At 52.3% G+C, this 27,897-nt stretch overlaps 1 protein-coding gene across 4 annotated transcripts in view; it reads left to right on the plus strand.

Moving 5' to 3' along the window:
• Positions 1-27,897, plus strand: part of OSBPL2 (oxysterol binding protein like 2) — a 47,814-nt gene that overhangs the window by 7,633 nt on the left and 12,284 nt on the right. Inside the window, exons 2-9 of one of the 4 annotated variants that reach the window (XM_030841649.2) lie at positions 9,195-9,365; positions 13,688-13,832; positions 15,986-16,061; positions 20,463-20,597; positions 21,212-21,309; positions 23,901-24,083; positions 25,692-25,799; positions 26,488-26,577. In XM_030841649.2, coding sequence (XP_030697509.1) covers positions 9,329-9,365; positions 13,688-13,832; positions 15,986-16,061; positions 20,463-20,597; positions 21,212-21,309; positions 23,901-24,083; positions 25,692-25,799; positions 26,488-26,577 — 872 coding nt within the window. In that variant the 5' untranslated portion in view covers positions 9,195-9,328. The remainder of the gene's footprint in view (positions 1-9,194; positions 9,366-13,687; positions 13,833-15,985; positions 16,062-20,462; positions 20,598-21,211; positions 21,310-23,900; positions 24,084-25,691; positions 25,800-26,487; positions 26,578-27,897) is intronic. The other 3 variants (XM_030841650.2, XM_060284439.1, XM_060284440.2) reach the window with 3 other exon arrangements.

Below are 27,897 nucleotides of genomic sequence, written 5' to 3' on the forward strand. Positions count from 1 at the left end.
CCTGCCAGGCCGCTCCCTGGGAAGGAGAGGCCCTTGGGGAGATGCCAGTGCCTTTGGTTTGCTCTGTCACTGGCCCGTGGCGCGCTGCTGCCGTCTGCACTGGGCACAGGCCTGCCTGCTTCTGGGACGGGTTTGGCCTTGACCTTGAGAGCTGTGGGGCAGCGAGGGTCTTACGGGTGGACCGCGCTCTCGAGGGCTGCCGCTTGCTTGCTTCTGTCTCTGACTCGTTCTTGATGGGAACCCAGTTTTCTGCATCCGGTGGGTTGAGCAAGTGTCCGGTTAGTGAAGCTTGCCTCTTGGCTGAGGCCCTGGCCACGTCTCACCTGCAGTTCTTTGGGGGCACCTGCTCTGTGACCGCCCTCTGAGTGTGACCTCTGTGGGGGAAGGGGGTGGGACCAGACTTCGTGGAATCTTCTCTGCGGGTCTCCTGGCCAGTTCTTCCACGCCCTGTTCCTCAGTTTCCAAACCCGCCTCCCGCCCTGAGCCACTGCCCTCAGCTCTTCAGCTCCCTGATCTCACTTGGCCAGTTGCCTTTCCTGGTGGAAATGGGCTGCAAAGTTTATGCTGCATTGCACTGAACGTTAGAAGGAGAAACATACCCTGAGGTTTGAGTGTTGGATGGGGTTTGGGCCCTTCTGAGTGAGAGTCTGTCATTTGAGAATCTATCAAAGTTCCCAGTGGAACTTTTCCTTTCCAGAGTACTGCTGCGTAAGCTTGGCACCCAGAGCGTGGAGCTCTGTGCATAATTGTTCATTTCTTGTTTGTCCTACTTGCTAATGTATTTTTTTCCAATTAAAAAATTCGGGACTTTCCTGGTGGCACAGTGGTTAAGAATCCACCTGCCAATGCAGGGGACATGGGTTCGAGCCCTGGTCCGGGAAGATCCCTGGTCCGGGAAGATCCCACATGCCGCAGGGCATCTAAGCCCGTGCACCACAACTACTGAGCCTGCACTCTAGAGCCCGCGACTCACAACTACTGAAGCCCGTGAGCCACAACTACTGAAGCCCACGCGCCACAACTCCTGAAGCCCACGTGCCTAGAGCCTGTGCTTCACAACAAGAGAAGCCACCGCAAGGAGAAGCCTGTGCACTGCAACGAAGAGTAGCCCCCGCTCGCCACAACTAGAGGAAGCCTTCGCGCAGCAACGAAGACCCAACACAGCCAAAAATAAATAAAAATAAAATGAGAAAAATTTTTTTTAATTGTGGTAAAATACACATAGCATAAAAATTACCATCTTGACCATGTTTAAGCGCGCAGTTCAGTGGTTGTATATACAGCCATCACCACCGTCCATCCCCATCGCTCTTTTCATCTTGTAAAATGGAAACTCTTTACCCATTAAACACCAAGTCCCCACCCCCTCCCCCAGCCCCTGACAACCACCTTCTGCTTTCTGCCTCTATGAATTTGACTCCTCCAGGGACCTCAGATAAGTGGAATCACACAATATTTGTCTTTCTGTGTCTGGCTTATCTCACCGGTCAAAATGCCCTCAAGGTTCATCTGTGCTGTAGCATAGTACAGGACTTTCTTCCTTTTTAAGGCTGAAGAATATTCTACTGTATGTCTAGACCACGTTTTGCTTATCCTTTTGTTTGTGGATGGACACTTGGGTTGCTTCCATGTTTTAGCTATTGTGAACAATGCTGCTGTGAACTTGGGTGCACAAATATCCCTTCGAGACCTTGCTTTCAATTCTTTTGGGTATATACCCAGAAGTGGAATTGCTGGATCACATGGTAATTCTATTTTTAATTTTTTGAGGAACTGCCCTACCGTTTCCCACAGCAGCTGTACCATTTTACATTCTTACCAACAGTGCACAAGGGTTCCTGTTTCTACATATCCTCACCAAGACTTGTTATTTTCTGTGGTTTTTTTTTTTTTTTTTGATAGTAGCCATCCTAATGGGTGTGAGATTGTATCTCATTATGGCTTTGATTGGCATTTCCATGATGTTTAGTGAGTTGAGCATCTTTTCATGTGCTTATTGGCCATTTGTATATATGTTCTTTGGTGAAATGTCTATTTAGGTCTTTTGCCCATTTTTGAATCAGCTCGTTTGTTTTTTGTTATTGAGTGTTAGGAGTTCTCTATATATTCAGGATATTAATCTGTTGTCAGATGTATGATTTGTGAATATTTTCTCCCATTCTGGGGTTGCCTCTGTACTCTGTTGATAGTGTCTGACGCACAGATTTTTAAATTTTTCATAAAGTCCAGTTTGTCTAATTTTTTGTTAATTGCCTCTGCCTTTGGTGTCTTATCCAAGAAATCATTGCCAAATCCAAAGTTGTAAAGGTTTTGCCATATGTTTTCCTCTAAGAGTTTTTTAGTTTTAGATCTTACATTTAGGTCCTTGATCCATTTAGAGTTAATTTTTGTATATGGTGTAAGATAGGGTCCTACTTCATTCTTTTGCATGTGGATATCCAGATTCCCAGCACCATTTGTTGAAGACACAGCCCTTTCCTTCTTGAATGGTCTTGACACACCTGTCACAAATCACTTGATGGTATATGTGAGAGTTTATTTCTGGGCCCCCTCTTCTTTTCCATTGGTCTTTGTGCTAGTACCACATTGTTTTGATTACTGTAGTTTTGTAGTAAGTTTTGAAATCAGGAAGTGTGAGTCTTCTAGCTTTGTTCTCCTTTCTTCAAGATTGTTTTGGCTATTCAGGGTCGAGATTACATACGAATTTTAGAATGGATGTTTCTGTCTCTGCAAAAAACACCATTGGGGTTTGATAGGGATTGTATTGAATCTGTAGATTGCTTTGTGTGGTATTGACATCTTTTTTTTCTTTTTTTAAATTGGAGTACAGTTGCTTTACAATGCTGTGTTAGTTTCTGCTGTGCAACGAAGTGAATGAAGCAGCTATATGTATACCTATTTCCCCTCCCTCTTGGACCTCCCTCCCACCCCCCAACCCACCCATCCAGGTTGTCACAGAGCACGGAGCTGAGCTCCCTGTGCTATACAGCAAGTTCCCCCTAGCTATCAGTCTTACACAGGGTAGTGTGTATATGTCAATCCTAATCTCCCAGTTAGTCCCCCCCCCGCTCCCATGTCCACACATCCGTTTTCTACGTCTGTGTCTCTATTCCTGCCCTGCAAATAGGTTCATCTGTACTGCTTTTCTAGATTCCATGTATATGCGTTAATATCTGATATTTGTTTTTTTCTTTCTGACTTACTTCACTCTGTATGACAGACTCTAGGTCCATCCATATGGACCCAATTGACCCAATTTTGTTCCTTTTTTATGGCTGAGTAAGTGTTGACATCTTAATATTCAGTCTTCCAGTCCATGGACATGGGATGTGTTTCCATTTGCTTATGTCTTTAATTTCTTTTGGCAGTGTTTTATAGCTTTCATTGTACAGTCTTTAACCTCCTTGGTTAATTCCTAAGTACTTTATTGTTTTAGATGGTATTGTAAACGGAATTGTTTTTATTTTTTAGAAAATGTGGTATTTTTTTAAAATTAATTTATTTGACTGTGTTGGGTCTTCATTGCTGTGCGCGCACTTTCTGTAGTTGTGGCGAGCGGGGGCCACTCTTCGTTGTGGTGCGTGGGCTTCTCTTTGTGGTGGCTTCTCTTGTGGAGCACGGGCTCTAGGTGTGCAGGCTTCAGTAGTTGTGGCTCGCAGGCTCTAGAGCGCAGGCTCAGTAGTTGTAGCTCACGGGCTTAGTTGTTCCGCAGAATGTGGGATCTTCCCGGACCAGGGCTCAAACCCATGTCCCCTGCATTGGCAGGTGGATTCTTAACCACTGTGCCACCAGGGAAGTCCTTATTTTTTTAATGTAAGTGATGGTAGCTGTAAATTTTCCCCTTAGCACTGCTGTCACTGCATCCCGTAAATTTTGGTGTGTAGTGTTTTCATTTGTTTCTAAAGATTTCCTAATTTCACTTGTAACTTTTTTCTTTGATCTGTTGGTTTTTTAAGAGAATTTTTTGTTCTGTTTTGTTTTGGCCGTGCCGTGAGGCTTGCCGGATCTTAGTTCCCTGACTGGGAATTGAACCCGGGCCCCCGGGAGTGAAAGCCCGAGTCCTAACCACTGGACCACCAGGGAATTCCCAAGAGAATGTTACTTAGTTTCCAGAATTTTGTGAATTTTCCATTTTTCCTTCTGTTACTGATTTTTTTTAAATTAATTTTTATTGCAGCATGGTTGCTTTACAATGTTGTCTTAGCCTCCACTGCATAACAAAATGATTCAGCTATACACATGCAGATAACCCCTCCCTTCTGGACTTCGCTCCTATTTAGGTTACCGCAGTGCATTAGGCAGTGTTCCCGGTGCCATACAGTATGTTCCCATCAGTTGTCTGTTTTATACGTAGTACCTGTTACTGATTTCTAACTCATTCTCTTAGGGTCAGAGAAGATGTTTGTATATCTATCATTTAAAATCTCTTGAGAAGTGATCTGTGGCCTAACATATGGTCTATCCTGGAGAACGTCCCATGTGTACTTGAGAAGAAGGTGTGTTCTGTTGTTGGGTGGAGTTTTGGATACGTTTGTTAGATCTAGTTGGTTGATTGTGTTGTTCAAGTCCTCTGTTTCTTTCTTTATCTTCTATCTGGTTGATGCTTGCTAATGTATTTTTAAATTACTAAATAAAATTTATATTATTTTGAACAATTTAAATTCAGAATTGTTGTTTAACCACAAAAGTAGCTTTAGAATCTTCAATTATTGGTGAGCTTTTCTTTCTTTGTGAAGATCACACCTACAGGTTGCTTGCCCGTTTTTTATTGCGAAAGAGAAGTAAATGCGCAATTCGAGTCTCTAGCGAGTTGACCGTGGAGATTAACCCCCAGGGCCCTTAGGCAGCCACTTATTCCTCGGTGACTGGGTCTGCTTTTCTAAGAAAATGTAGAGATGGGCTTGTAACACTTGAATGCAGGTCTTCATGTACGTGGCGGTGGACACTGCGTTTGGAGCCGGGTCCTGGGAGCTCGGGGCAGCGCGGTCGGAGTGGGCACCTTGAAGAGAGCTGGGGGGCCCTGTGGGGGGCCAGGCACCTTGTGCGGACCTGGCAGCAGTGGGGCGCCCCGGCTGGTGTCCCCTGAAGAGGCCGGGAGGGAGCGCTTGGGGCGGGGCTGGAGGAGGGGCCCCGGAGGCCAGCGAAGATGTCCGGCACAAGCTTATTTTTCCGTGTTTTTCTCTAGAGTTAGAAAAGGAAGCAGCTGACCAGAAAGAGCTGATTTTAAAAAAGAAAGCCCTTTCCTGAAGCACTGTCTTCATGGATCGTTCTCTGAGGGCACAACAGGCGCGCTGGAAAAGACGCTTCTGCTCCCGCCCCGCGCCGTCCCCTCCACAGGGGTGTGGCCGGATGGGGGCGGGGCCCACCTCGGGGTCAGAGGCCACTCAGCCGGGGCGAACCGGCGGGTCCTGCAGCAGCAAGGCTTCTGAGGGGGGTCAGGTGGGGGGGAAACTGAGGGGGAGCGAGGATGCCCTGCCCACTCTGCCCCCAGAGGGCCCCCCACCCGGGAGAGGCCCCCCCATCCAGGCCTGGCCTCCTCACCGCCCCCTCGTGTGGATACTCCGTAGCAGTGCCTAGTTTCCACCGGGCAAAACAAAGAAGATACAATGTGTGAATCGCCTGCACTCTGGGTGGGATTAACTCTCCACCTTGCACACGCGAGCAAGTCTGATGGCTGCTGTGAGGCTTTTGGCCTTGACCTTGTGGAGCCTCCCCAGACGGGGCTCCGGTACTTGGTGAGGGTCGGACAGCGTGGTCCTCGTAGCAGGATCGCAGGGACTGCAGCCGTGTCACAGTCCCAGCTGTCGGCCCAGCCCGTGACTTCAGTGTTTGTCCAGCCTGACATCTTACACCCTCATTTTAAAGACTTTCCATAAGTTTGGATTGATTTACTTTTAACATTAGGACTTTTGTTACAGGTGAGGAAGCATATAAAAAAGGAAAATACCATGGCTTTAAACGTGCCTTTTATTATGGGAGATTTTATTTTTTAATAACAAAGGATGTAGTCTTTTATTATTTTTAAAAATTGTTTTTTAAAGATTTAATTCTATTTATTTTTGACCGCGTTGGGTCTTCGTTGCTGCACGCAGGCTTTCTCTGGTTGTGGTGAATGGGGGCCACTCTTCATTGCGGTGCACAGGCTTCTCATGGCGGTGGCTTCTCTTGTTGCAGAGCACGGGCTCTAGGCACGAGGGCTTCAGTAGTTGTGTCTCGCAGGCTCTAGAGGCTCAGTAGTTGTGGCGCACAGGCTTAGTTGCTCTGCGGCATGTGGTATCTTCCTGGACCAGAGATCAAACCTGTGTTGCCTGCATTGGCGGGCGGCTCCCTATCCACTGTGCCACCAGGGAAGTCCCGGGAGATTTTAAATGTACAGAGAAGCAGACAGAATAGCACAGCGGTCCCCTGTGAGCCCATTTCTAGCCTCAGCAGTTTACCAGTTCCTGGCCCATCTTGTCCCATTAATCACCCTGCCCACTCCTCCCAAGTCATTTTGAAGAAAATCCCAGACATGCTATCATTTCATCTGTACATATTTCAGTGTGTAGCTCTAAAAGATAAGGCCTCTTTTAAAAATATATTTAAAAAAAAATTTTTTTTTTGGCCGTGCTGCACAGCATATGGGATCTTAGTTCCCCCACCAGGGATCAAACCTGCATCCTCTGCATTGGAAGCACGGAGTCTTAACCACTGGACCACCAGGGAAGTCCCAAGGCTCTTTTAAAAAAATGCAATTATGACACCTGTGCCTTTTTTTAAAGTATCATTTTTGTGGTATAATTTGACATACAGTTAAGTTGCACATATTATAGTGTACAGTGAGTTTTGACCTATGTCTACACCCATGAAACTGTCACCTCCGTCGAGATAGCAAAGTATCCCTTCCCCTGTCATTCTCTTTTTCCTTGGTGATTTATTGGTTGAAGAAGCTGGGCTTTGCCCTGTAGACTTTACCAGAGTCTGGATTTTGCCCACCGTGCCCCCACGGTGGGGTTTAGCACGTTCCTCTGTTCTCTGTGCTCCGTAAGTTGGTAGTTGCAGCTGGAGGAGGGCCGGGTTCTGGCTTGCTTTTCTTGACAGGACCCCTTCAGAGGAGTCACGTAGCACATCTGGGTCTATGATAGCACAGCTGTGGATGGTCAGTGACCAGACATGGGAATTCATCAGGGTTGTACACGGCGATGCCACACACCCTGAGTCCTTCATGGATCGGCAGGAACGCCTCTAAAAAGTGGGACAGAGAGGGACTTCCCTGGTCCAGTGGTTAAGAATCCTCCTTCCGGGGGCTTCCCTGGTGGCGCAGTGGTTGGGAGTCCGCCTGCCGATGCAGGGGACGCGGGTTCGTGCCCCCGTCCGGGAGGATCCCACGTGCCGCGGAGCGGCTGGGCCCGTGAGCCATGGCCGCTGAGCCTGCGTGTCCGGAGCCTGTGCTCCGCAACGGGAGAGGCCACAACAGTGAGAGGCCCGCGTACTGCAAAAAAAATAAAAATAAAAAAATATTTAAAAAAAGAATCCTCCTTCCAATGCAGGGGACGCGGGTTCAATCCCTGATCGGGGAACTAAGATCCCACATGCCAAGGGGCAACTAAGCCAGCGTGCCACAACTACTGAGCCGGAGCGCTCTAGAGCCCGCGCCACAGCTAGAGAGCCCACTCACCACAATGAAAGATCCCACATGCGCAACTAAGACCCAATGCAGCCAAATAAATAAATAAACAAAGTGGGACAGGGAGTCTGCATAGGAAGGCCACTGAAAGGCTCAACGCTTTCCTGTCGTGTCCTCGTTTTCAAAAGACTGTGTTGGCATCATCCATCCAATGGTGACCAGTTAATTTCTTTTTCAGCATCTCTGTGAACTCAGGGACTTAAATGTATGGAATGTGTTCCATCCGTCTGGCTGTTCACGGGGCTCACATTGTCCCGTTGTCACAGTGGGAACCTGTGTAGGTTCGACTGAGCCTTTTGACCTGACCCCAGTCGTCCTGCCAGCTTCCTGCTCCTGTAGAGGGACCCGAGTCCTGGACTGAGCCATTTCTCCTCCAGGAAACACTGGTTCCTTTTAGTGGCTTCTAGAGATCGAATATATTGCAGGATGTTGTAGATGGGACCTGTCGTATCAGAGAGGAATCAGAAGCAAGTAATAACAGCTTCTCTAATTTGCCAAAGAAAACTCAACCATCAACTACTGAGTGAGGCTTTGAATGGGTGTTTCCAGAAGCTGCATAGGTGTCCGGTTCTGCTGGCTGGTTGGGAAGTTGGGAAAGGAAAAGGAAACTCTGGAAGAGCCTTTTGGGGAAGGAAGAGCGGAATGACCTAATGCCAGTTTGTTGCATAATGTAGACGCTTACATGTGCTCAGGATGGAGCCCAGAGATGAGCGCTTTGGAGGTGTCACCAAGCTCCGTGTGGCCACTCCAAGGACGGAGGATGCATCCCCCCTCGGGACCACCTGTTCCTTCACTGCTCTCAGAACTGGAGGAGAGCTCTTGGTCCCGTCGCTACATGGCTCACACAGTTAAATATGGGTCTCTGCTTATTTTCATAAAAAGTCAAACCTGTTGGGATCAGGTTGACCTCTTGCTTCAGTCTCTTGCCATTTATGAAATACTGCACTTCATGATGGGAGAAGTTAATATGCATGAGTTCTACTAAAATATTGAGCTAAAATAATTTTGAGAAAATTTAAGTTGATTACAGTTTATACTGATAACAGCTAACTTACACAGCAGTCTTAATTCTCTAGAATTGAAAATTGGTTTCAGGTTGATGTGAAATAAATGTTTTCACATAACTTTGCATTTATTTATAACCGTTTGTTCCAGCTTCTGGTAAAGATTTGCAGTGGCCGTCAGCGGAGGTGTGTTGGGGCCCCAGCGTGTGGATGCCTCACCTTAGCTAACCTGCCTCTCGAAGTGTCCACGCGCCCCCCAGATTAGTCGTTTCACTGCTTCCTTGTATGGTGTAGTGGCTTTTAAAGTAACTTCAGATAGTGGTTCCTTGTTGACGTGCTGCCCGTTGGCGGATGCGGGTATCACGACTGTTTCCTCTTGTGTGAGATCAGTCCTTTTACTTCTTTGCTCAGATGTAATTGAGATTGACCTCAAGAATGGTGAATGGGTATTTTTAAATGTTTCTAAACCATACAACTTCGGAGAGCTAAGGATACCAAAATGTTTGGGTTTTTTTTTCCTTTAGATCTCCAGTGCCTATTGGATTTTTACCTTAGAAAGTTCAGAGCGTGAAATTTCTTACAGTGTCGATGTAGATCCAGTGCAATGATTCAGTAGAAGACCCTCCAGATCAGGCGGCGAGGAGCCTGGCACTGAAGGATGAACGGAGAGGAGGAGTTCTTCGATGCCGTCACAGGTGAGCGGAGGGAGAGGCAAGTTCAGAGATCGTGTCGTGAGCACGAAGCCCTCGGACCCAGGCCTTGGACGTAGCCCGGGGACGTGAGGACGGCCCAGGAAAACTGTGTGGAGAGAGAGCTGACATGTTCCAAGGCACCAGCCTTCAGTAAAAGCATGTGTCCTATCCTAGGTTTGGGGGAAAACATCAACTTTGGACCACTAAAGATAACAAGAAAGGGCAGCTGTGTTTTAGTCTTTAAGAGTTGCCCTGGGGTGTAAATATTTTTATTTGGATCCTAAGTGAGATGGTCAGCATTCTTATATTATTTATACTTAATGATCAAAAGCGTATTGTCCTGTCTCATAACTGTATCGTGTTTTGCGCTGCTTAAAGTCTACCAAAAAATGTACCTGCTTTAATTTACAATAATTTAAAGTACATTTACCTGCTTTTGCAGCAGCTCTCACCGTGTCAGAGTTCAGCTCTGTTTCGCTTCTCACACACCACTGTGAGTGCCGGTACACAGCCTGGTGGGCAGAGTGCATGGCCGGGTGGCAGGCGGAGGAGAGGCGGGCTGGGTTGGCTCACATTTGCTTAGAACAACCCCTCCTCGTCCTTTTCCCACCTGAGGGACAGATGACCACAGGGGGCCCCAGAACTCACGTTCAAGACGCCGCCCCCCGCCCCCCTCTCCGTTGTCTGCCCTCCACCCTCCTCGGCAGCAGGGGGAGCATCACTTTGCTTTTTCTAGCGAGGGGTCCCCTTGGTGGAGACGGACTTCAGGAGACTCTTCCAGCCCACGCCTCCCTCTCAGGTGTGGGAACATAGAAACAGCAGCTCTGAAATATTACTGCCGCCGGGTTTTTCAGCACTAACCCTCCCAAGGGCAGTCAGAGGGGCACTTCCGTAATCAGTGCCAAAAGAGCGTGGTGCCCAGCACGACAAAAGGCTCTTTCCTGAGCACCGTCACTGTTCCCCGGGACACCTTTGCCGTCCCTGCTGGCACTGCTGTCTCGTGGAGCCCTGGCCCTGTGCTCCCGGGTTTCAGCGGCCATGCTTCTCCTGAGTGAAGGGTTGGAGCAGGTTGGGGGATGGGCAGCCCGAGATTATTGACTTATTCTTGTCCGAAGCCCCAGGAGGAGCAGGCCCTGAGCTCATCGCTGTTTTCAAAGGCTGAGCTGCTGAGCCATCTTATCTTCCGTGACTTCATAGCTATTGTGTCCCTTGTAGACGTGTTTTCCTGGGAAGCGTGCTTGTCTGCTTAACCCGCACGCCCATCAGTAGTCTTTCGCAGTTGAATTCCCACCAAGCGGGGTGTTTGTCAGGGAGGCATGCCCTCAGGCCGCCTGGCCCTCGCAGGCTGACCACGTCTGAGACCAAGCGGGCCCGGCCTCGGCGTGGCCTTCTCACCCGGGAGCCTCCTGGGAAGCTCCCTTTCACCTGGGACCAGTGTAGATACTCCGGAAGGTCTTTCCCCAGAGAGGGCTTGAACTGCCTGGAGTGAGGTGTGTAGGTGACCCCATCCCTGCCTCTCCGCACGGCGGGACCTCTCCGCGTGTCCCTGAGATGCAGGCGGAAGAGGCAGATGTCTAGGTGAAAATAATTCCTCGCCTCAGCCCTTTGGTTCCCAAGCAAATAACAGAAAGACGAAAAATATGAAGTCTCCCAATGCAATGAAATACCCAGTCAGTGACTACTTCATATAGAATCGGTCTTACTTTGTGACTCTAATTTAAAAAGTGTTTAAACCCAGCAGTTATTAAATGAATGACTTCACTAGGCAATTACTGGGGCTTCCCTGGTGGCACAGTGGTTAAGAATCCGCCCGCCAATGCAGTGGACACGGGTTTGAGCCCTGGTCCAGGAAGATCCCACATGCCACGCAGAGCAGCTAAGCCCGTGAGCCACACTACTGAGTCCACAAGCCACAACCACTGAAGCCCACGCCCCTAGAGCCCATGCTCCACAATAAGAGAAGCCACCGCAGTGAGAAGCCCGCGCACCACAACGAAGAGGAGCCCCCGCTCGCCACAGCTAGAGAAAGCCCGTGCGCAGCAATGAAGACCCAACGCAGCCAAAGTAAATAAATAAACAAATAAATTTTAAAAAGATAGGCAATTACTTCCTACAAGAATCAGTACCTTTATTTATTTTCAGTAGTTGTGGCTTTTGGGCTCAGTAGTTGCCACGTGAGGGCTCTAGAGCGCAGGCTCAGTAGTTGTGGTGCACGGTCTTAGCTTCTCCGCGGCATGTGGGATGTTCCCGGACCAGGGCTCGAACCCGTGTCTCCTGCATTGGCAGGCGGATTCTTAACCACTGTGCCACCAGGGAAGTCCAAGAATCAGTACCTTTAAATTGAAAGGTTTTAAAGTACATGAAAAATATGTACAGATTAAGGGTTGTAAAAAGACTAACCCGTCAAAGGTGGGTATCTCTGAGTGATCAGATTACAGATGATTTCGACACTCTCCTTTGCTTGTCTGTATTTTCTTTTTCTATAATAAACATGTGTTGTATATTAAAGCGTTAAACTGTTACGTAGTGTTGGCTTCATCAGAGCCAAGACTCCAATGCGCTTGTCAGCGAGGAGCTGCTTTGTTTTCTTGGGCACACACCAGGGCTGTGATTTAAACGAACTTTCTACTTGATGCTGGCCCAGAATCTCAGCCCTGAGGGAGGTCCTCGGAGATAGGGACACCCCTGCAGGGTAACACCAGGTCCATAGGACTGAGCATCCTTAAGCAGGGACTGCTTCAGGCTAAGTTTAGACTGGGGATTAGTAGATGTTGCTTTGGGGATAGTTAGCAAAAACTAGAGGTGACAGGCTATTTCAGAAAGCATTGATTATTTAAGAGGTTCATTTTTTTAAAAATTAATTAATTTATTATTATTTTTGGCTGTGTTGGGTCTTCGTTGCTACATGTGGGCTTTCTCTAGTTGCGGCTTTCTCTAGTTGGGCTTTCTCTAGTTGCAGCCCACTCTTTGATGTGGTGCGTGGGCTTCTCATTGTGGTGGCGTCTCTTGTTGCAGAGCACGGGCTCTAGGTACGTGGGCTTCGGAAGTTGTGGCTTGCGGGCTCCAGAGCGCAGGCTCAGTAATTGTGGTGCACGGGCTTAGCTGCTCTGCAGCATGTGGGATCTTCCCGGACCAGGGCTTGAGCCCGTGTCCCCTGCATTGGCAGGCGGATTCTTAACCACTGTGCCACCAGGGAAGTCCAAGAGGTTCATTTTTAATATATCCTTTCAAATTCATTGTGTAATAAATCTCAATGCTACTATATTTTGTGCATCTGTCAATATGGAAGAATACGAAGGAAGGTTATTTTTGCGTTTTCTCAAGGAGGCTTACTAGCAGCAGGTTTGTTTATGTTTTGTGTCTGACCATAGTCACCACCTGGCCTGTCACCCTGGGCCTCGCCTTCCTCTCGGAAATGAGGGGCTGTTATGGGAGCCCTGAGCTCCTCGTGGGCTGTGCCCTCGCTGAAGTAGTCAAGGTCATCGATAGTCAGTGGTCAGGAGCTCCCCACCCCAGCTGGAGGGACTTGCCCTGGCAGCCACAGCTCCCGTCCGGGCCTGCTGTGGAGCAGAACTTGAGTATTTTCAGTGGATTGCACTGGCTGAGTCGAGAGGACACACACTTTCCTTTCCCTGTAGGCACTGGTCGCTCTGGGAGAAAGCGTTCCCGATGCAGAAGGGGCACGGGGCACAGCCCAGGGTGGTGGTACTCTTACTCGGGGGATGGGATGGGCCAGGAGACCACACGACTGTATCTCACACAAGTCCTAGTAGTTCACTTTCCCCGAGGTTTCCACGTACGTGGCATGCCCTCTGCGTTCGCAGCCACCGTCTGCTGTTTCGGTTTCTGTTGGTTGGTTTGGTAGGTTCTGGCGGTGTGTTTGCGCGGAGCTCGGTCTTAGAAACACTGCAGCAGGTTGTGTTTCAGGACATGACGTGGAGCTTGACTGCAGCTTGTGCAGAGGAGGGAGGGGTTGCAGCCTGAGTTAGGTGAGAACACCACAGAGGTGGGCGCCCCAGGGGGTACGGTCACTGACGACAACAGGGAAAACCTGTCCTAGTGCCCAGGAGCCGCCCCCCACGTAAGGACCTGGAGAGCGTGGCGCTGGTGGCAGGGTGGTGGCATCATGCGGGGAGCCCCCGGGAGCGGTCCTCGTGCTCCGCCTCGACCTTCGGTTCTTGGGAAGAAGCGTTCATTACTCTGGACGTGTCGGTCAGAAGCACTCTCGAGCTTCAGGTGCCTGCTTGCAGAGTGAGAATTCTTAGAGGTAGGCTTTTCCATCTTCCAAGCCCTGCAGAAGTTACCACTCTGCTTGTCTCGCACAGGCTTTGATTCTGATAACTCTTCTGGGGAATTTTCAGAGGCAAATCAGAGAGTCACTGGCGTGATTCATGTGGACACCAGCAAAAGTAATGGGATTGGAAAAGTTGGGGAGAGGCCTCCTCAAGAGAATGGAATTCAAAAGCACAGGTATGTCATCCCACACGGACGTTTTGGAGTCTCCCAGCGCGCCTGTCCTCGCCCCACATCTGCAGCGGGCCCTGAGCTGGAGGAACATCCGTCCCGTGTCACCTGGGCCCTGCCCCCTGGTCAGACCCAAGGCCCTGTTCACCCAAAGACCCCGAGACCCACTGGCCCTCTGCGTGCTCCCTGGAGATCAGTGATGGTGCCTCCTCAGCGTGACCCCCGTCCGGAAGCGGACGGGCGGCCGTCCCTGCCCTGGGGCTGATGGGGGACTGAGCTCCGTGGGCGCCCTAGCGTTGGCAGGGGGCCGGGCACAGAGCCAGAGGTCGCTGGTATCAGACCCAACTGCTAGCTTCACGCAGCGCTGCCTGCGTTTGACGCGTCGACCTCTCACCCCGTGCGTGAGTGAGTTTCGGAGGGTTGTTTATTAGTGCAGCGAGACCACAGTCCATTCTCTCCCCACCAGCACTGCATTGTCATGCAAGCAGATTCTGATGACAGTGACCTAAGCCTTCACCAGCAGAAGGGGGGACGTAGGCGGGACAGCCGTGAGTCAGGCGGGTGGAGATGGCGGTCTCTGTCCACCCGGTGCTGTTTGCGCTTCGGCTCCAGGGAGCCCAGCTTCACCCCAGATCTCTGTCCTGCGCTGGCACCCAGTGTCCACCTGGGGCCCCGGAGCTGTCAGAGCACCTCCTGCCTGCTCGTGCGGCCTGGACCTCTGCTGTCAGCGCCCCGCACCCTGTAGGCGGGAATCTGGCTCAAGCCGCCCGAGGGCCCGCTCCTCCTTCCCGTCTCCAGCCCCAGGCCTGACACGCTGGCCTCCAGACGCCCTTGGGTGCCTTCACCCGCCCGCTCCTGTCACGGCCCCCTCCCACCACTGCTCCTGAATCCCCCAAGGAGGCGCCTCTCCACTGCTCCGCCCCTCCTGCTTCCTTCCAGCCGGCTCAGAGGACAGGTCTGATTGTGCGCCTTCCCGGGCAAGGCGCACGTGGCCCTGGGTGACGGGGACGGCGGCCCCTTTTCCTCTTTGAAGAGGCGGTTTGGGTCGTGAACTGTAAGGTTCTCGCTTAGGCTGAGGACCTGCACCCTGGCCTCTCTCCTGGGGCGGCCCCTCCCGTGTCTGTGGTCCCAGCCTCCTGGGGTCCTCAGTGCACCTGGCCTGTCCCACGTCGGGGCCTGTGCCATGTCGGGGCCTGTGCCATGTCGGGGCTCCATGCCTTGGCTCCGGCCCTCTGCTCCACCTCCATCTCTTCAGCTCCTGCCTCCCCAGGGTCATCCTTGGACCCCTTTCCCACCGTCCACAGAGCCACGCTCCTTCCTCATGGCTCCCTCACAGCGGGGGCCCGTCCTGCCCTGGCCGCTCGGGACCCCAGACGAGAGCTGGCAGAGTGGAGCCACGTGCTAGTTGCCGGCAGCCTGGCACGTGGTGCCTCGTGAATGTCAGTTTTCTTTCCCATTTCATCTCCCGCTGCCTTGCCCTCCTCTCCCACCTGCCCCCCCGGGCCCGTGGTCCCCCGACCCAGTTCACTGTGAGCAGGGTGTCCTGTGCCCGGACTTCCCCAGCATCGGCGGGAAGACACCTGGGGAGGAAGGTGCCTCAGGAAAGACGAGCACAGGCTTCAAAGGGGTTTAAGAGCTGGTTTCTGAAAAGGTTTTCTCTTTCTTTTTCTTTTGGCCATGCTGCGTGGCTCGCGGGATCTTAGTTCCCTGACCAGGGATCGAACCCGTACCCCCTGCACTGGGAGCACGGAGTCCTAACCACTGGACCGCCAGGGAAGCCCCCGAGGAGGTTTTCTTCATGCAGTTCCCTCTTGGGGTCCTCTGGGCTCCACCTCCGTCTGCAGCCCTGCTGCTGCTCCAGGCCGCTGGCACACGGCTGCCGGGGGACTCAGCGACCCGTCTCCCCAGCTCCGTGGAGGAAAGTCGCCTGTGTGGCCATGATTGCTTCCTAAGAGGCCCTCCAAAGATCGATGCAGAAAGCTTTCTTTGGGACTTCAGCGGCAGTCTGGTCCTTTTTTGTCTGCAGGCATGCCAGCATAGAGAAATGCTAATGCTTAGAAAGATGAAAGGAAGACATGGTCATTGTGCAGAACCGTCAGTCATAAGTGACTCTCACGTTGGTTGAATAGATACATGTCACTCTGGTTACCCCTTCACAGGACGTCGCTGCCTGCTCCGATGTTTACCAGAAGTGATTTCAGCGTGTGGGGTATATTGAAGAAGTGCATTGGCTTGGTAAGTTCAGATGGACTCGTTTGAAGTGTGAATCTCACACGTTTTTAATTCCTGTGAATTTATCGCACTACTGGTAGTTTAAGAAGATGCGCTCTGCATAGTTATAAACAGCATGATGTAAAGATAGTAAAGCAGGAAAGGAACAAGTACAGGAGGGGAAAAGGTGGACAAAAGCTCAAGTATTAATACACAGTAGGACGCCCGTTCTGTAGGTTAATCTCTGGACATAAGGAGCTTCAGATGGGTTTACACTTACCTTGGTGTTTCATGATGTGCTCGTAGCCAGCTGGCTTTGGATAATCCTCATGAACTGGGGGGCTTCGGTGGGGTTCCTGGCCACTCACCAAGGGACCGAGGCTCCGTGTCCCCCAGCCCACCCACCCTGGGCTGCAGGCAGAGTAACAGGAAAGATAGTTGGATACTTAGTGTCCAGAAGCCGTGGGCCTTTCCTTTTATGGTCTTTCCTGGCTGTGAGACTCGGGGCTGGTCCTTCTCAGGAGGGGGGAGCGCTGCCTTGAGCAGGCTGCAGCGTGCTCAGCCGCGGCCACGTCTGGTCACTCATCCTCGGGCTGCGTGAGCTACAAAAAATGACTTCACTGCTTCTCGGGTGGTCTTCAGCCCAGTCTTCTAATGCATTTATTTTTTGTCATCTTTTTATCTTGAAATAACTTGAGGCTGCAGAACAGCGAGTCTTTTACCCTTCACCCAGCATTCTGTAACGGCAGCATCTCACATGAGAACCACAGCACTCGCTCTGGGGCGTTACTGTTAACTGCAGCACGTACCTGGCTGGGCTTTCTCCAGCTTTTCCACCGATGACCGTTTTTTTTTTTTTTTAATCTATTTATTTTTACTTATTTTATTTTTGGCTGTGTTGGGTCTTCGTTGCTGCACACAGGCTTTCTCTAATTGCGGCGAGCGGTGGCTCCTCTTGTTGCAGAGCACGGGCTCTAGGTGCAAGGGCTTCAGTAGTTGTGGCGCAGGGGCTCAGTAGCTGTGGCATGATGGCTCTAGAGTGCAGGGCTTAGTTGCTCCGTGGCATGTGGGGTCTTCCTGGACCAGGGATCGAACCCGTGTCCCCTGCATTGACAGGCGGATTCTTAACCACTGAGCCACCAGGGAAGTCCCCACCGATGACCTTTTATTAGAGGATGGTGTGTAGAAACCGAGACCTGGGTGCTGGATGTGCTCTTGGCTCCTGGGGTGTCACTGCTCCAGGCCTCTCAGCAGACAGAGCTGGAAAACCTAGGAGTGCACACTGAGCCCTGCTTGCTCACACACGTCTATCTGTACACACCTGTGATCTTTAAAGTGACGTGTTCAGGATTGTTTTCTTTTAGCACCATCCTCGCCTACGTTTTCGACTGTGTGCACAGTTCAGGTCTTCACCAAAGTGTCTATCTGGGAATGTGATGAACTCAACAAGCCACTCGGTCTTGACTCCTCAGAGGTCTAAAACCAAAAGCCTCTTTTCAGCAGAGTGACATCATTGCATTGCGCTCCCCAAGGAGCTGACCGTAGGCTGGATTCAGAGTAAGGCTGGATGTAACACTCGGGGTTGGACGTCTGCATCTTGTTGGGTCGCACTGCCCCACTTCATAGCATCCATCCGCTGTCCCCCATGAGCTGCTCATCTCTCCGGATGTACCTCCAGGGAGGTGACACACCTCTCTTCACTGCCCATCAGCTCATTGAAACAGCCACGGACTAGTGAACACGACAGTTTCCGCCAGAGGTAGCCAGAATCTCACGAAGACCCCAGCCCGTCACCAGCCCTCACCGCTGCCAGTCAGGGCTAATCATGCGTCCTCCGCCCCGCCACCTCCCGCCTCCTCCCCTGGTGTTTTGAAGCAAATTCCAAACACCTTTTCATTTGTGGACATGTCTTATGTATCACTAAAGGATAAGGATTCTTTTTAAACACAACCACAATACTATTATCCTACTTTTTTTGTTTGTTTGTTTGTTTTTTTGCCATACGCGGGCCTCTCACTGTTGTGGCCTCTCCCACTGCGGAGCACAGGCTCCGGACGCGCAGGCTCAGCGGCCATGGCTCACGGGCCCAGCCACTCCGCGGCACGTGGGATCTTCCCGGACCAGGGCACGAACCCGTGTCCCCTGCATCAGCAGGCGGACTCTCAACCACTGCGCCACCAGGGAAGCCCCCTATTATCCTACTTTTGAAAGTAACATAACTCTTTAACATCATCACATACCCACTCTGTGTTCAAATTTCCAGTCGTCTGAGCGTGACTCTCCTGTGTGTGTTTTGCAGTCTGTGTGGGACTCATCTGGGTCCTTCCACCACAAGACCTTTCTGTTGCTCTTCTTCTGAATTTAAGAACTGCTGGTGCTTGGTGCCCAGACCCATTATCTCATCAGGAGTTGCAAATTGGAGCCAGGCTGATAACAATTGCCCTTCTTTCATTACCTGGAATATTTCTGTGATGAGAAAGTCCCCTCCTCTACTGTGAATGTGGTTTGCATAAGACAGTCGGGATCAATGAGTGATTCTCTATCAAGGTGTTCAAATGATGTCTTTGGTTCCCTGGCAGCAGAACTGGTCTAACCAACCAGCTCCCGGGGTTGGCCCTGCGCTGTGTCCAGTCACACTTGTCCGTCTCTGGCTGTAAGAGCCTCTTCAGGCTGGCCCGCGCTCCTTTACAAAAGATGCCTCTGCTCCTTCTGTACCTTTATTGTCCAGGGAGAGCGAGAGCTCAGGACCACAGCTGGGCCCGTGGGAGGCTACTGGATTGGTCTTGTTTCTAGGTCTTTTCAGGGGAGAGAGTTAGGAGCTGTGTTTTGATTTGTTTCAACGATGCTTCAAATTCCACGCGACAGGATTTATCTAACCTCTTCTGTCTTCTGTCTGTGTCTCTATTCCGCCCAGTTTTTCACGGCACAGGAGATGATGGATTTAGCGCAGCACGTAGCTTGTGACCCGCTGCTGCGCCCACACCCGTGGCGGCTCAGGAGAGCACGTCTGTGGCATTTGTCGTTCTTGCCCCGGGGGTGAATCTTCAGTCCCTGTGCTTTAGCGCCTCTGGGTGATTGTGCCGCCAGGGAGGTGGTGTGGGTTCATTTGTTTTGTTTCATTTGCAGTGTTTAGAGATGGCTCTTCTAAATTTAATTTTGGTTTAAAATTGTAAGTCCAGAGTCAAATCTCTCAGACAAGGTATATTCCAAGCGTTCAGCTTCCGTCCCCGTGCCCTCCCTGCAGTCTGGAGGTGACCATCAAAACACGTTCTGGTCCCCCTTCCCGCGTGTGAGAACGACGACTGCGTGACCTCCTCCCGTTCTTTAGATGAACGGTCGGCTCCTCTCCACCTGTTTCCGCCCCACAGTGTAGCCATGAGGGCAGAGCTGCTGCTTGTTCTTTTGGTCACCGTGCTGTGCTGCCCCATAGTTGACTCACTGTGGCCCTGTGGTTGGATGTTTGCGTTGTTTCTGGCCTTTTGCTGTGTATTTGCTGGAGGGACTGTGGGTTAGGCTCCTGCACATGGGGCCGCCGGACCAAAGGCTTGGTGGGGGGGCATGGCTGCGTCCCCTCCTCTCCGGAGGCTGCCGCATTTTGCATTCCCACCGGCAGGTGTGGGTGGCCTGGGTCCCCCCAGCCTTGCCAACAGGTGGGGGTCAGAGGGTTGGGGCTTTGCCACTTGAGTTGGGTGTGCAGTGGAATCTCCATGTGCTTTCATTTCCTGTCTCCTGACGTGAGCGAGGCCAGCATCTTTCCTGGCTTTGGGCCGGCAGCGTTTCTTTCCCTCCCCTCCCCCCATCTCCTCTTCCCTCCCCCTCCTGTCCAGCCCCGGTCCTTCCTTGACAAAGCCAGCCCTGCGCTGCTCAGCCGTGCTCCTGGGAGGGGCCTCTGCCTTCGTGAAGTGCATTGGAGCCTCCTCCCTGGTTGCCGGCTCCCTCGGCGCCCACTGCAGCATGGGTCCCCGAGCGTCTTCCCGGGCTCCCCCTGCACCGGGGGCTGCACACTTGCTCTGCCTGCACGGTACCTGAGAGCCGGCTGCGTTAGGGGGTCTCACTTGCCAGGCCGAGGAGTTTCCAAGTCACCCTGGGGTGACGGGTGGGAATGATGCTTTGGGACCATGGAGCTGGCGGTGGCATGAGGAGCACACAGGAGCAGGGTCGTCACTGGAGCTGGCGGCCCGGGGGTGCCTGCAGGCTCGTGTGCCGTGAGCGGGGGGCGGGCACAGTGCCCACGGGCATGTGTGCAGGCGGCTGTCTCCCAGGCCAGGCTCCCCGCAGGGCCTCTCCAGTCTCGTCCCATGCAGGCAACTGCGGCTGCAGGGAATGATGCTCGGAGCAGGGGCGGGTGTGGGGGCAGTGGTGTCTGGGCAAAGCCGCCGGTAGCGGTAGCGGTAGCGGTAACGGGTCCTCACCGGCTCCCCCTAGGAGCTGTCCAAGATCACGATGCCCATCGCCTTCAACGAGCCTCTGAGTTTCCTGCAACGGATCACGGAGTATATGGAGCACGTGTACCTCATCCACAAAGCCTCCTGCCAGCCCCAGCCCCTGGAAAGGATGCAGGTGGGCGGCGGGCTCCTTTCGGGGGGAGGGCCAGGCTGGGTGCAGCTCGGCTGCGTGCGTACCGTAGCTTTTAATGAACGTGACGCCATCAGCTTGCCCATGTGGTGGCAGGGACCCAGGCACCTCAGCAGTGGGACACCTGGGAGAAGGGCCAGTGCAGCTTGCACGGATGTTGGGGTGCTGTCCTGCCCCAAGGCCAAGGCATTTGTCGTGGGCACATTCCGTGCGGGCGTGGTCTCGGCTGCCTGGTTGTCGGGGCTGCAGGGCTGCAGCGGGTAGTGGCGCCGGCACTCGGCTCCTCTTGGCCCCTTTCAGCACCATCACCCCACGTGAGTGTGTGTGTGTGTGCGCGTGTGTGTGCACGTGTGTGTGATGGACAGGGCCTGCGAGGTAGGCCCGGGCTGGGGGTGGAAGGCGGCAGAGTTCCTACTTTCCGTGGCTGTGAGGAAGTGGCGGGTGATAAGCAGCATTTCCCCGGAAGTTCTGCAGTTTCAAACGTGTTACAAGTGGGAGACTGAAAAGGCACCCGGGAGCGAGCGAGCGGGGCGCCCTCACCGCCCCGGCTCCCACACCTGATGGACAGCCGCCCCTCACCAGCCTGTGGTTGTTTCCAGTCTGTAGCGGCCTTTGCGGTTTCGGCTGTGGCTTCCCAGTGGGAGAGGACCGGCAAGCCGTTCAATCCGCTCTTGGGGGAAACGTACGAGTTAACCAGGTAAGGGGACAGGCCCTCGTGACCGTCTCGTGCGTGAGGTGCTTCTGGCGACGGACAGGGGGGTTCCTTGTCCAGCATGGATTTCTCCAGGCTGATTGAATTGAGGGGTTTACTGCAGGTGGGAAGATGGTGCACGTACGAGAGCTGTTGTGTTAATGACATAACAGAAGCCTGGTGAAAAAACCGAGTTGCAAACGGAAGAACGCGTTAGGTTCAGGAACGGAGAGGGGATGCCCGGGAGTGTGCGGCGCGGGGTGTCGGATTGCTGGGTGCTCGTGTTTGGGCGTTCCTGCGAGGTGTGGTTTAAATTGCAGCATCTTTATACAACCAGTGGCGTGTTATGTGACCGATGCATCTTGGATTCAAAGAACCACACACTTCTGGTTCTTGGGTCCTTTATTGCATATGTGTTATTAATGGTTGAGTTTTTCCAATGGAGAGTAAATGATGGTGGGATTTGAGGATGTTGGACAGCTTAGAATGGGCACTCTTCAGGTTTGTAGAGTGTAAGCGAGTGGGTGGGGGTGTGTGTATCTGCACTGGTTTCCGACCATTTGGGGAGGAATTGTCATCTTAGTGATGCGGGCGGCTTGCACACACCTGCCCACACGTCACTTCCCAGGTTGGGAAAGCAACATTCACGTCAGTTTCAAATTCCACTGTTTCTGGCTTGTCCTGGATGGCTCAGCAGCGACCCCTTCTCCACACGCTGCTAGAGTGGGAATTCCCCCTGGGTTTTTAGTGTGGCTTAGAGGTCGGCTGGCACTGAGCGGTGGAGAAGCCGTTCTCCACATCTCATTGCCCTTGAGAAAGCTGGACGAGTTGGGAGAAAGCGTGGTGTGTGCTGCTGGGGCGCTTTGTAAATGACAGGGGTTCCGCGCGTGACCTTGGGCTGTGGCATCTCACAGCAGGCGGGGCCATAAGGCACAACCCTTTCCTTTTAGAAGCGAGGAAGCTGAGACCCAGGCAAGGGAAAGGCTTGCCCCGAGGGTCACTCTTAAGGGGACACTTCTGTCTTGAATTCATGTCGAGTTTCCTCCTTTCTTAGATGTTTCTCTCGAGCAAAGGCTTCCTCCCTCCGGTTAGTTTGCTTAGTCCAGGGTTCGGGATTCTGACCTTGTGTAGCTGTCAGATTAGTATGAGCATTTTTGTTTATTAAAAGCATCATCGAAATATCTGAAAAGAAAAATCAAAGCGTAATATGATAAAAGTTGCAGACAAAGGAAAGTAAGCAGATGGATTAAAAGCGTACGAACCCCCCAAGATGCTGGATACAGAGTGACACCCCTCATTGTTCATCTTTTTTTTTTTTTTTTTGCGGTACGCGGGCCTCCCACTGCTGCAGCCTCTCCCGTTGCGGAGCACAGGCTCCGGATGCGCAGGCTCGCGGCCATGGTTCACGGGCCCAGCCGCTCCGCGGCATGTGGGATCTTCCCGGACCGGGGCACGAACCAGTGTCCCCTGCATCGGCAGGCGGACTCTCAACCGCTGCGCCACCAGGGAAGCCCTGTTCATCTTTTTCATGAACGTAGTTCAGGGGTTGAACTATAGTTTCACAGGCTGATGGGAAACACTGACATTCTCTCTTAACTGTGTGTCGGGCCTTAACTTCTAGGTCACGCTTACGGTGTCTGCCGCATGCCACACGTGTGAGACGGAGCCGTCTTCCTGTTTGGGGGACAACATAACTAAGCCTGGCCATTCACCAGTGTCTTCTCATCCTTAGAGATTGCTCCTGGATAACTAAAAATAACACTTTCTTTTCTTAGACAAGTATTCATTTTGTAAATTACATACCTTGGTAGGCAACCTTTTTAAAATCTAATTTTTCAACTTTCCTTCCTTTGTAATGATTGGAAATTCTGATTCCAGTTAAGTTAGTAATTATGTGGTTGCGCTTTTATAATTGTTAATGACTACAGCTGTAGGTGTATTCAGGGTTCTGGAACAATTAAAAACTGACATTTTTATTGAAAAAGAGAGTGTACTAAAAATCCTATTTCCTGGCCAGGAATATCTTGGGGCATAGGACATTTCATCACAGAAATGCCAGGAGCCTTGAAAGGAGGCTGGAAAGTCCTACTCTGGGTTTACTGGGCAGTGGGCATCCCTCGAGGACTAAGGTGACAGTTTGCTGTCAGTTCTCTGAGTTCACTGGTTCTGAGAGCTCCTTGTGCACCTGCGTGCAGGGCGGGAGGCCTCTCTGCACTGTCGCTTGTTCTGCGTGGTACTGACTTTGGCCCTGGAGGCACAGCGCGTGTGCGTGTGCTGTGTGTGCTGTGCGTGTGCTGTGTGCTGTGTGCTGTGCGTGTGCGTGTGCTCTGCGTGTGGTCAGTGTTAGGCCAAGTGTGACGTCAGGAAGCCGTGTCGGATATTTCTGCCACGTGTGACAGCACGCGTGGTCCCCTTATCCCAGCGCCCCTTCCAGACGTGGAGGCCGGGTGGCCATGCGGTCCTGCAGCGCCACAAGCGCTGAGCTGCAGGCCCGCTGAGAGTGGGTTGGGCTGACCTTTCTGGGCTTTGTTGTCACTGATGCGGCCCTTTGACTGTCCCTCCTGCCCCCTCCTTTCTTTTCCTTGTTTTGTTCCCAGGGAAGACTTAGGGTTCAGATTCATATCCGAGCAGGTCAGCCACCACCCCCCCATCAGTGCATTTTACTCGGAGGGCCTCCATCAGGACTTCCTGTTTCACGGCTCCATCTACCCGAAGCTCAAGTTCTGGGGGAAGAGCGTGGAGGCGGAGCCACGTGGCACCATCACGCTGGAGCTTCTCAAGTGAGTGGGCGGCCGTGCATCCAAAGGGAAATCCGTTTCCATTTAGGACGAAGACGTCCTTCTGGTGGAGGGATCCTGCGTGTTCTGCGGGCAGGGAGCCTTTCCAGCGGCAGGGACTTGCTCTAGGGAGGCTGGAGACCTCGTCGGGCTGGCTGTTCCTGGGGGTCCTCCTCACATTTGACCGTGTTGGGTCCCGTCTTCTCTCCCCTGATCTCTGCGGTCATCACCTCCTGCTGCATGACAGCCCCAGCTCAGCAGTGTGAAACGGCACTGTCCTCCCCCGGTGTCTGGGGGCTGGAGGGCAGGGGCATCGTGGGTGGCTCTGCCGGGGTTCTGTGCGGGCGCAGCGGGAGGCCTCCTGAAGACAGGTGGGAGGAGCCTCTGCTCCCGCGTTCACTGTGCCGGCAGCTGGCAGGGGCCCTCGCTTCCTTGCCACACTCTGCTCTGTACAGCTGTGCAGACGAGGCACTGGCATCCCCCAGAGCTGGGGCCCGGGGTGGTGGGCAGACCACCACCGGGACAGAACCTGCAGTGTCTTCTGTGACCTGACCTCAGAAGTGAACACAGCCCTATGTACACGTGGTGCTGGCCACGCAGACCAGCCGTGGTTGAGTGTGCAGGGTGGGAGGCTGGGCTTGACCACCAGGAGGTGAGAAGGAAGGGGCCGTCTTCCAGGACGCCCGAGCACTGTTAAATCTAAATCTAAACGCGCCCAATCCGATGCTGATCAAAGACCCTCAAAGCAGAAACTGAGTCTCTAGCAACCGCCTGGTGCTGCAAACCCATCGTGGGCGGTCCAGGCCGAGGGGCGCAGCCGGCTCCCTGGGGTGTGAGCCTCGCTAACCGTAGCCCCCATGGGAAGCTTCTGATGTCATTGCACTTCCTGTGGCCCCGCCGGGCTGGAGGAGCGTGGTCTTCCCAGTACCCACCCCCCAACCCCTGCACCTCGGGGCAGATGAGGTCACCCAGGCACGGTGAGGGCGGCCCCTTCCTGGGGAGGGTGCCTGTCCTGTCTGTCCCGAGCTCTTGGCTTTCTCGGGTGAGGCACGGGGAAGTGAAAGGTCACAAACCTTGTCCATTAACACCTTCGGGTTCCTGGGAAATTCAAGGAATTCCAAATATTCATCACGAAATGCTTGTGCTTTGAGCTGGTTTTTGCCCTGAATTGTGGCTCTCTGAGGCAGCCTCCCTTGAGACACACGTCTGGCCACATCTGCTCAGCACCCGTTTGTGGGGTCCACACGCAGGTCCCCAAATGGCCAGGGCCACGCGCTGGGGACCTCGCGGTTCCTGCAGGCTGGGGTGGAGGGGCTGTGCTGTTGAGGGCTTCACAGGAAACCTCTTGCCTTTGTCTCAGCCTTTTCTTGCTTATTAACTTGTCCTGACATTTAAGTAGAAAGCTTTTTTGCTGCTACAAAGGAGAGAAGAAGGACATTTCAAACGAATGCTAAAGAAGTCGCCCCTGTTCAGGGAGTTCAAAGCGGTGCTCTGTTCCTCTGCAGGTTTTAAGTCAATTACGGTTTGATTCTGTCTGGTGTTTTGCTTTTGAGGTCGCACAGCGTCTTTGCTTCGCTGGCCTCTGACTTGCTGTTCTCTGGCGTCTTTCAGACATAATGAAGCCTACACGTGGACCAACCCTACCTGCTGTGTCCACAACGTGATTATCGGGAAACTCTGGATAGAGCAGTACGGGACGGTGGAGATTGTAAACCACAGGTAATGGCCCCCGACAGTCGTGCAGCGGTCAAAGCCAGGGTGGCGGTGCAGCACCCAGAGCACCAGCTGGCACCCAGCCCGTGGTTGCACGCTGCTGTCGGCTTCTCCGGGCCCCCCCTGGTCCCCCATGCCCCTCGGCCTCCAGACGGGCCTCACTGGCTGGGAGGCCCCACACGTGGTGGTGGTTGGATCTGATTCTGGTTGGCACTGATCGAAGTCATCATTATTGCTCTGTGTTGATATTTCTTTGTTTTTAGTCACAATAGTGAATTTATTTTGAAATTTTAAACTGCACTGAAGAATGGTGTGACTCCCTGATGAAAGCAGAGCGGCCGCTCTCAAGCTTGCCCACTGTCCAGTCTGCCAGACCTTCTAGGGGTTCCTGGCTGGTTGGCTTTGTTATGTCTGTTAAGATGTAATTTACATGTCATGAAATCCACCAGGAAGAGTGGAGGCTTACATGGTTTTTAGTAAATCTACTGAGTTGTGCAACCATCGGCACAAGGAAGTGCTCGAAGCTTTCCATCCCCCGGAAAGACCCCTGTGCTGTCCACTGGTCCTGATGCTGCCCCGCCCTGGGCAGCCTCCGTCTGCCCACCCTCTCCCACCCTCCCTCCCTCTTTTCTCTCTCTCTCCTTCCTGGATGTTTCATGTCTACAACAGAAGCCTGTGTTTGTTTTCCCTGCAGAACTGGAGATAAGTGTGTGCTTCACTTTAAACCGTGTGGATTGTTTGGAAAAGAACTTCACAAAGTGGAAGGGTACATTCAAGACAAAAAGTAGGTCCGCGTGTGGGTTGGGCCACAGGGTGCCTGGACGGCGTGTGTGTCTCTGCAAAAGACATAGTTGTGCCGGTGACATCTGCCAGGGAGGACGAGTTATGACTCTTTCTTGTTTAGAAAAAGCATTTCATTACTGAGCACAGAAGGAGATAATGATGAATTTTAAGTGCACCGTTCAGGGTGGTGACTGATGGAGCCCAGCTTCCCCTTCTTTGAGGGTAAAAGATCTGGCTCTGTTTTCTTTTGATAAAATGGATGTGAGAAAGTTCAGCGTTTTCACTGAGAGGTAAAACTGCAGTTGTGCCAACAGGACTGAGATTTTAGAATTTGACCATGTGTTTCCTTCCCGCTCCTGGCGTCCGTAATGGTTGTCAGGCAAAACCCAAACCCGAGCTCGTGAGCATCGTTCTCATGGGACTCGTTCATTCCAATTTGGAAATTTGGGACTTTTAAAGTTTTTGTGAGCAGAGAAATGGCCACTAGTAATTTTAACAAATTGGGGGGGGTCCCCCACGTTATGTGTTGGGTCTCGATTTCTCTCTCTCTCTTTTTTTTTCAATAAGTAACTTGGGCTGTATAACAGCCATAAGATTCCTTCCAGCTCCTGAAATACACACATTTTCGAGTAGAAAGAAGTTTCCAGTGTAAAGCAGTGGGTGCTTTTGTTCCATCCCACTCTACTGGGTACCAGAAATCACCTGTTCTAATTCCTTAAAATACCTTTAGACGTAAGACTCTGACCACTTCGCCCCTTGAAGTAAGCTAGGACCTGGTGTGTGGACTTCACGGGGCAGCATTCCTGTTAGTGGGAATAGCACTGACCCGCCCTGTGGTCAGCGCATCCACAGAAGCAGGCTGCGGGAGCAGACGCCCACCGGCACTCAGTGAGCCATGCCAGTCCTGTTCTGAGTTTCTGGTTTTCCGCCCTACATTCGATGCTCTTTCCTAATGCTACGTCTCTTGGAGACAGAGAGTGTTTGCCAGGCTCTCTGCCGAGTGAGGTCTGGCCACGTGTCCCTGCCTGCTGGCCCTCCCAGCACATCCCGTGGTGGGCGGGGCAGCCTTTCCAGGGAGCGCGTGGCCAACTGTATGCTCTCCCCCGAGGGAGACGTGAGAAAGAAAAACAAGGGCCCAACACGGTTGGCGCTGTTCCTTTGGAATCAGGCAGAGAGCTCTGGTGGCTGATCTGGAAAGATCTGTCGAGGTTATTACGAAATGAAAGATGTGGGCAGACAGTGACGGGGTATCTGACTTGAGGTTACAAAGATAAAGCAGAGACCACATCAGCTGAACGTGGGGAGGGTTGTTTATGTGGTT

Source organism: Globicephala melas, chromosome 15, assembly GCF_963455315.2.
Source record: "Globicephala melas chromosome 15, mGloMel1.2, whole genome shotgun sequence".
Classification (NCBI taxonomy): domain Eukaryota; kingdom Metazoa; phylum Chordata; class Mammalia; order Artiodactyla; family Delphinidae; genus Globicephala; species Globicephala melas.